Source organism: Folsomia candida, unplaced genomic scaffold (assembly GCF_002217175.1).
Source record: "Folsomia candida strain VU population unplaced genomic scaffold, ASM221717v1 Fcan01_Sc027, whole genome shotgun sequence".
In the NCBI taxonomy this organism is placed as follows: Eukaryota; Metazoa; Arthropoda; class Collembola; order Entomobryomorpha; family Isotomidae; genus Folsomia; species Folsomia candida.
In genome coordinates this window covers 1,236,736-1,245,798 of record NW_019091219.1, presented here as the reverse complement: position 1 = coordinate 1,245,798, position 9,063 = coordinate 1,236,736, and the positions used below count along the sequence as shown (strand labels likewise).

General features: G+C 36.9%; 1 protein-coding gene across 2 annotated transcripts; it reads left to right on the top strand.

Moving 5' to 3' along the window:
• The first annotated feature begins 3,635 nt into the window (after positions 1-3,635).
• LOC110859655 (E3 ubiquitin-protein ligase Siah2) lies at positions 3,636-7,432 on the top strand. Of its 2 annotated transcripts, none has more exons than XM_022108625.2 (6): positions 3,636-3,982; positions 4,649-4,855; positions 4,910-5,007; positions 5,854-6,026; positions 6,097-6,275; positions 6,571-7,432. In XM_022108625.2, the coding sequence occupies exons 1-6, from the start codon at positions 3,719-3,721 to the stop codon at positions 6,748-6,750; spliced, it is 1,101 nt and encodes a 366-aa protein (XP_021964317.1). In that variant the 5' UTR covers positions 3,636-3,718; the 3' UTR covers positions 6,751-7,432. The 2 variants fall into 2 exon arrangements, with proteins under 2 accessions (XP_021964317.1, XP_035715584.1); XM_035859691.1 differs by having other exon boundaries at positions 6,358-6,713.
• Positions 7,433-9,063: the final 1,631 nt, after the last annotated feature.

Here is a 9,063-nt window from a genome sequence, read left to right as displayed (position 1 = left end):
CATAGGTATTTATTTTATAAATATCTGATTAATTAATTTACCAAATTATACGGAATTGTATATATGTAATCATGGATTCATCTAAATATACATAAAGTAAAGTAATTGTAATCAAATCATAGTAAGAAGAATACACAAGCCAATAATTATGTAGTAATTATTGGCTCGGCTTGGACGCCCGTAATTATTAAAAGGAAGAATCGAAGATTTTGTATGTGGCTGATTTCGCAACTTTCCAGTAACAAAAAATTGCTAAAAACATTTACACCAAGATAATTAAAAGTATTACCTTTATAAATTATTGCCATTGACTAAATAAAAATGAACATCAAAACCTGGAAGAATATGGCAATATTTCAGGGTGGGCATTTGGATTGCGTGCCCACTCTGGCATTTTATGGGGTGGGCAATGCCCACCCTGCCCATGCCGTGACCGCTCCTATGATTGGCGACGTTGAATTTCGTAAACCGCGGGGGGGGGGGAATTTTTGCTTCTTTAAGTCTGCTAATCTGACCACCCCTGCAATGACTCCAAAGCCGTGGGTGCGGCCTACTAGTCGCTAAATATGATGATGGGACTATGAATCCCGTCGTATAATTTTAAAATCCGATAGAGAAATGTTATTTGTTTTTTTTACTTGGGACCTGGATTTCGAGGGGGTGGGGTCGCATTTGAAAAATTCTTCTCCCAATCGTCCAAGGTTTTTAAAATGTGCGTCATTTGGGAAATCCATCAAGAACCGACCTTGCAATCAAGTTCGATATTTTGCATGTTATTACTTATGGCGAGGTCCGCCATTTAGCCTCTTCTATTTAGCGTGCTTTTTGGATTATTGATAATATGTTTCTATGTATATGTATCAGGATTAATAAAAAATCATTGGGCATACGATTTCATTATTCGTTTCTCCGAATTGGAACACTGTAAATAATCTGGTAATAAACAATACTGAGAAGCACTAGTGTATCACCCTACCAAGGTGTTTATGATAAGTTGTACCGTGTGGTGGTAATGGCTTGGTAATAAACTTTTACGATCATGGTAACGAATTTTTACTACCTGGTAAAATATTATTACCAAATTTATTACCAGGAAATCATTATCTGCGTGACTTTACCGGATTATTAAGTGTGTACATTATATATTACTGTTTTTTTTGCAAAGCTACATACATAAAGAGTGCCCGCATATTGTAAGTGTCAGAACGTTTTACACAAGTAAAAATGAATGAGTGAATCAAATGTAATGAAACTTTTGTGCTATACTAACGATGAGTATACCGAAGTTTTTCAGTCATTATTTGGTCCAAATACATCGTCTATGTCGGTGGAAAGAGACCTTTGTCGCATACCTCTTGACATCTTGACCTTTTCTACTCATTTTACCAGCTTCTTTGATGGTCTTCTCCATAACCCGGCTAAACATATGTTTTAAAAAAACTTGTGTCCTTTTTTCATAAGAGTATTATTTCTTCATTTATCGCCAAAATCTTTCAATGCGTAGACACTGAGGTACTTCTGGAGCGTTTTCTTTTTCCTCGACAAAATCAACTTTTCTTCCTCGAAGGTACTCTGACACTAATTTGTTATTTTGGTACGTAGCCATGTTCGGCCAAAATAAATCGTGGTTGTTTATGATAGAGGGGGTCAATCTCTTGATGATACACCCTTTCAAATAAAGTTCAAAGTTCATATTCTTGGTTGAAGTGAATGGATTTGAGACGCTCGAATTTTTGTCGATCGCCAGCCATTTTATGTATCTCATTGGAACTTTTGCCTGGCTTTGAATTTATATTTCGAACGAACGTCATTTTTACTTCTACATGAGTAGAACTTTACACGATTGATGCTTCGAGGTCAACGAGGCCGTAGTTTTCATTATCCACGACGAGAAAATTATGCGAGTCAATTTCAACATTTTCTCAACAAGTTTTGCACAAATTGTTTTAGGTCCGGCATTTTTATCTTCATTGTATTTTGGCGCGGTTTTGATGATGCATGTTTTGAAGCCCATCTTATTGGCTTTGATCTTGCGAAGATAGGTTTTTGAAATATGTATTTGTCTGGGTGCAGCCCTCACTGATCTGTTGGGGTTGCCCCTAAAAGATTTTTTTACGTTTCTCGTCAGTGTGTTGGTCATCAGGCGGACAAGCTGACCCAGAGAAATTTTATATTCTGAATTTTTACGATCCTCAGATATGTCTTGTGTATCACTAATTTTGGCCAGGGTATCCCTTGAAGAATGATGTGGTCATGAGCCATTTTCCAATTCGAGAAAAACACTTTTTTAAGGTACCAGAAGAACTTTCCCTAGAAACGGGTTGGGTTTGTCCCCCCGATTTCGACAGTTTATGTAATTTTGAAAATTTTACTCTTGAAGCAAAGTTGGAGTAAAATAATTAAATATTTTTTTAAGGGCAACACTAACTTGATCAGGTCAATGGTAGTCTGAAAATTTTACTGCAACCGAACAACGATTTAGCTTCGTTGATCAGTGGCGGCGGAAGATGACTCATCGGGGGGACATTTGAAATCTTGCCACCCTTAATAAGTCCCGCCTTCTTATATCCTGCAACGCTAATGTCCCAACGAGCCACGATACCGTCATCTTCCGCCGCTACAGGAACCGGTTATCCTAAAATTATTGTTGTGTGCTTAAATTGTGCCCAGATAAATTACGCAGACATCGGTGGCAATCTTTTGTCGTGGAAATTAGCTTTAAGGTTATTTGTATAGTAATAATCATGATTGTTCCTGCTTGAATGTTGTCTTTTTATTTTTAATCGTTAGATTCGATCACCATTCAAAACCAGATTGCCACCGACCGATGTCTGCGTAATTTATCTTGGCACAAATTAAGGACACAACCATAATTTTAGGATAATCGGTTCATGAGTGGCTAATTTTTGAACGATGCTAAATCGTTATTAGGTTGCAGTAAAATTTTCAGACTACCATTGACCTGATCAAGTTAGTGTTGCCTTTAAAAAAATATTTAATGATTTTACTCCAACTTTGCTTCAAGAGTAAAATTTTCAAAATTACATAAAATGTCGAAATCGGGGGGACAAACCCAACCCGTTTCTAGGGAAAGTTCTTCTCCTGGTACCTTAACCGAATGGCAAACCAATTTTTCCACCTCCTCCATATTTTGTGCTGTCATTTTTTAACGAAAGAAGATAATCAAATTCTGTTTTAGAAAGCTTATCAAATTTGCTAATTTATATGCTTGTTGAAAGATCGAAATTAGTTTTGAACTGGGGGAATGAGTATGTGGAACCTTGACACTTACAATATACGGGCACTCTTTACATATTCAGCGATATGCACATGTTTAAAGATGAGGTACACATTTGAAGGTGAATTTATGTACTACAGAGTGAGTTGGATCATATTTTAGTCGAGGGCCGTGCACGAACGATGTCATAAATCTGGGGAAACTCCATCCCCAAAGGAACATGGAAAGAGGCTGCACATACCAGCCTATAATTTATGTCGGTATCCATGATTTTATCAAATATTCATATTTACGCAAGTGATGAACTCATGTTTATTACGGCTCCACTTTGATAACCCATCCTGATTAGATTACGTAAATATCTACATACGTTAAGTGTATTCTTACATATAACGCAAAACATCCAAGCTAAAAACATATTCGACGCATTTTGTATAAAGCTCAAACAATTCAATTAATCGCCTCTATTACTCAAAAAAAATGTCGACGTTTTCTAAAATGTCGACGTTTTTTGGCTTCAAACCACGTCGAAATTGCGAGTGTCGACGTTCCAGGCACGAACCTCAACGGAACGGTCGGGACATTTGCAACTCGTGTGGGCTGTATATCCAAGAATTCCGGCCCAATTTGGAACGTTTAAAAAATCTGGGGCCGGTTGCATCCAGAAATCAACTAGACAACTTGGATTGGATAGATACCGAAGAGGATCTTGATCCTCAACTAGTTTTTGAACCGGAAGTAAAGGTAAAATTACAGGAAAATTTTAACATATTTTTAAAGAATGTTGATTATAATTAGAATATTAAGTACACTCTAAGAAATCCGGTAACTAACAATGGAGGCGCAAACCATGTTCAGCCCAGATATTTTTTGACCATATTAGTTTGGAAGAGCAAGTCTTTACAAACAACATTTGGCTCGGCACTTGGGCAGATGCGCAAATTTCATTTCATTTCAGCACGTTATGGGCGCCGCAAGTTTGCAAAACGCAGGATTTTTCGGGCAATGCCCAGCGGGAGCTAAACTTCGTGCGTTTTTGCGCACTTGCGGCGCCCATAACGTGCCGAAATTTGCGCATCTGCCCAAGTGCCGAACCAAATGTTGTTTGTAAAGACTTGCTCTTCCAAACTAATATGGTCAAAAAAATATCTGGGCTGAACATGGTTTGCGCCTCCATTGTAAGTTGTTACCAGGAGGAGTATTTATTTGACTCAACCGCATGGTAATTAATTTATGTTTGAGTGGTAGACATTTTGTTACCAAACCGGTAATAACCCCGGTCGCGAAATTCGAAAATATTACCAATTAGTAACCAATTTTCTACCACTCAATAATTAATAAATTTCCATTTGGTAGAGTCACATACTTAGATACTCCGCCTGGTAATCACTTTGTTACCGGGTTTCTTAGAGCGTACAGAAAGTGGTTCCACCGTCGAAACCCGGCTTGAGTGATGCCCTAGAGTGCACAATTTGTCTGGATCCTGCCGCATCCCCAATTAATCACTGCGACAATGGCCACATCGTTTGTGGATTTTGCGTAGAACGGATGACAGAATGTGGGCTTTGTAAGACGAAGTTGACACCATCTGTTTTGGCTGAGCGACTGTCTCGACAAGTAAAATCGCATAAGTTTGTGTAGAAATAAATTATGAAAATGGATTTTATGCAGCTCGACTTGACTTGCAATTGCCCGAACTTTTCATCCGGCTGTGTTGTCCCGTTTGCCGCAGCGGAAGTCAAGAACCATGTAAAGGAATGTTACTACAGGTATGAACCAGAGCTTTTTAATTAGCCATATTTCTAATTAATTAGTAATTGATAATTATGTAAAAGGAAAATGTTTTGTCTAACCAATTGGTAATTAGTAATTAAACTCAGTTTGCTAATTAAACCAATTAATTAGCTAATTAATTAGAACAGTGGCAAATTAATTGGTGATTTTAGTGATTTTCTAATTAATTAGCTTCAGTAGTACCAGTAATAGTTTAATTAGTAATTAATAAGTGGTTTAAACATCCCATTGAATTAGATAATTAATTAGATTGACTAACGAATTTAGAAAACCCTCGTATGAAGATTGTCGTTAACTAATAATGCACATGTCAGACATGGTCTTCACGGATCTTGGAAAAACCAGTAAATTACTAGAAAATCAAGTAACTTAACAGTATGGCGCGAACATTAAAAGAAGAGGTTAATTCACGACTACTGGTCGAACATTATCCCTCCTCATCCCTCCTCGGGGGCGATGGTGTGGCGTAAAATTCACGATTACTTGAGCCTAACCTGAGAATTTGAAATGGATGGTTGAGGGTTGACAAGTAGTTAAAGGACAAACTCGACCGTAAAACTCAAAAGCTTTAATTTTTAATATGTAAACCAAATAGGAAACATGAAACCATGTAATGATACCTGGAAATTCAAGTCGAACATAAAAATTCTCAAAATATAACATTGAACTTGAAAATTTAATCAGTGATTTAAATTATGGTGTGAAGAATTTTTTTTCAATCTGGCCCAAAATCACAAAAAACCGAGGTGGTTTAATACCCCGGTTTCATGTATGTAGGCACATGATTGACAAGTTCACTGCAAAGTATACATTTTTCCTAGAAACGTAATATGCGACATAACCTGGCAACATAAATGCGACAAGATTGAAATCCCTTTCGAAGACTTCGCCATGCATTTGCTTAGCACTCATGGAACGAATTTGTACACCATTATTGATGGGATGAGGGCATCTGAACCAGTCACTTTTCCCCTGGATGGGGACAACTTTGCCTGTAAGTTAAACTGGATTTGCAGTTTTCAAAATTTGCAGGATCTCTTGTTCGTCTTGATAAATAAATTTAGACCCAGGAGCTTCAGGAATCTATCGAATACTGAAGAAGAATGGGGAAACATTTTTTCTGCATTTCCATACCACAAAGAAATTCGACTATTTGTGGGTCACGGTTCTTGGAGATGCAAAGGAGGCTGAGAAACATTGGTTTAATTTGAAAATAAGCCATACTAGCGACACTAGAAGACAGGTAATTAGTGCACAATGCAAATTTGTAAAGTATAGAAAAAGTGTTTTGGAACACGTTGCGGCGACATAATAGTTTTGCCTAGGGCGCCACATTGCCTTGACGGGGGCCTGACAAATCGTGTGAGGCTCCACTAGGAATGCCAGTCCAACCATTTATCTTATCTTTGTGGTTATCGGAGATACAATTCCGATAACAAATATGTAACAAATATGCATCATTTCGACCTTAAATTTCCTACAGGGAATATCTTTATGCATTTTTCGGAATAAAAATGTTTTAAAAATTATGTATTTAGATGGAGCAATCTTACACGATTCCAGTGTTAGCGTATCATCCTTACGCGAAGTATGAGGTGACGACAATGTTTGAGAAATGCGTTATGATTCCGGCTTCTCTCGTGAAGCAGTATGGAGTGAAGGAAAACGGCCAAAATAAAGATCGATTGGTTCTAGTTCTTGCATATGACATTGTATAAAAAGATTTTGAATGTTTCCGTGTTTATTCCTTTCTAAAATGCACATTTCAAACATGTTTCTCGCGGATATTTTTAAAATCAGGACTAAAAAATTAATTAACTTAGCGCAAACGAGTTCTGCAGAAGGACTAGTCGCATTTGAGGTGGATCCTGGGCTAAGATTTTCAATTGTTTGTTTCGATAGTTTTAATCGTTTAATTTTAAAGATCATGATGGGAAAAGAATAAATCATTATGGTAGAGTTGAATAAAAATGCTTGCAACAAGTCTTATGGGCTTAAAACTGAAACGGGTTTAAGAAGTTTCGCAAAAACGAGCATAATCACCATCAGTAAGTGGGGACGAGAATACCTAATTTGTATCTAGTTTCGCACATTTTTGCAGATTTATAAGCTTTTTAACTTCATGATTTCTGTAAAGGTGCTCAAGTACCACGCTAAATTTTGTTTATGTTTAGTCACTTGATTTTATAATGCTGGTTTTAAAAAGAGCAGCGACTTACGACATGTGCATTGTGAGTTTAGTTTACCTTTTCGGTTTCGGTTTAAAACGTTGCAGGCGTTCTGTCAGCTAATTTTTTTCGTACATATCAACTTGTGTAGCATGAATATGTAATTATTAGCCAAACGTATGCGAAATTGTTTAAATAAATAAGCAGAAGTTCTGTACATTTACCTGTTAAATATGACCACTTTAATTTGAATGAAAGTCAATCAAAAGTCCAATACATGCATAGCATGTTTTCGGAACAATTTTTAGTACGTCGTTGTATATTGCACAACAATAACCATACATTACATTTTGCTCTCAAGTAGGGAACCACCATTATAAATAAGTGTAACGACTAATTGATGGAGTGACCTCCCTATCATCCAAGTGTCATTAGGCTGAGAAACAACCGTTTGGTCTCCTTCTCGTTTTTTTAATTACTTCATCACCTATCGAGTAGATAAAAACACGCACAGAAAGACATTTATAAGATTTGCGGATTTTTCCACGGACTTCAGCCTGTGGGAGTCCACCCCACCATCTTCAGCCCGTGATTAACTCCAGCCCGCCAGCTCCAGCCCGTAATTATTTCCAACCGTAATTATCTCATACCCTCACCCGTGTATGTACCATAAAATATGTAATATATAAATGAATGAAAAAATCAAAACGGAGTTTCGACTATGCTCAGTCGATACTATGACCTCAGCTTGGGTCATAGTGGGGCCTGTGGGGTCACCCCTCCTGAGTCGTTCAAAATAGAAATTCGGTCGTCATAATATTGAACTTTCATTTTAATACATAAATGTGACAAATGTCCTGAATATTAGCTACCAACTAAATAACGCGCTGCAACGGGACGACTCTTTAAAATCATGACGTAGTTATGTTATGAAAAACTCAAACTAACTCCATGGACTAAATGATTCTAAATATATCTATATATATAGGAATAAATATATCTGCATTAAAACAACCATGTCGTCCGATAAATCTAGTACTAATTCTCACTCTAAATACCTTGTATTTGAAAATTTGTAGAATTTTAAAAACCGAGGTTATGGCTGGAAAATGGTTCAAAATTATCGCCTGGCGTTCAAATCAGCGAATTAAGAAAAATGAAAAAATACGGGTATGCTTATTTTTTGTAGTGAACAAAATAAAATTGGTCCCAACCAGATCTGAGTTGTACACGTAAAACAATTGCATTGTAAGTTTAGAATAAATTTATAATTTTACGGCTCACAAACTTAAAAGCATTGAAAGTCCAACGAAGAATTATAAGTCGAACTTCCACCACGAAAGCAAAACTTGCCAGAGCAACAGTACCCCCGCAGATAATAAACATTGTTAAAAATGCACCGTCCAAGGTAACGTCTCCGCCGGACTTTTCCCTTTTGACAGGCTTACGACCTAAGTATTTCTGGTGAATTTCCTCGAGTCCTAATCGTCCATATATTCCACTCTCCGCCACAGCCTTGAAATATTTGGGCACCTTGGATTCCCCAACTTTCTTCATATTCCAGAAATAATCATCTTTTTGAAAGATTTCTTTCCCTTTGTAAAATCTTTTTTTGGGATAATGTTTAGTAAGGAAATTTAATTCAGCCTCTATGATGTCTGATTTTGAAATATAAACTGACCTCCCAGACTCTAATAATTCACTTTCCACATTATTTCGTAACTGAACGAACGTCTGGTTTTTGCCTGAATATTTAAAGTCCATCGAATGATGAGTGTTCCTAGGATCGAATAGATTTAACATTTGCATATCCTTATTAGCAATAGGAACAAATAGAATATTATCAGGAATGGCCTGCACATA

What these genes read in the sequence shown, in the direction of transcription:
- LOC110859655 (XM_022108625.2), top strand. Translation starts at nt 3,719, where the DNA reads ATGTCGACGTTTTCTAAAATGTCGACGTTTTTTGGCTTCAAACCACGT. An exon ending in CTGAGCGACTGTCTCGACAA is followed by an intron (nt 4,856 to 4,909) that starts GTAAAATCGCAT and finishes GATTTTATGCAG; the next exon opens with CTCGACTTGACTTGCAATTG. An exon ending in CTAGCGACACTAGAAGACAG is followed by an intron (nt 6,276 to 6,570) that starts GTAATTAGTGCA and finishes TTATGTATTTAG; the next exon opens with ATGGAGCAATCTTACACGAT.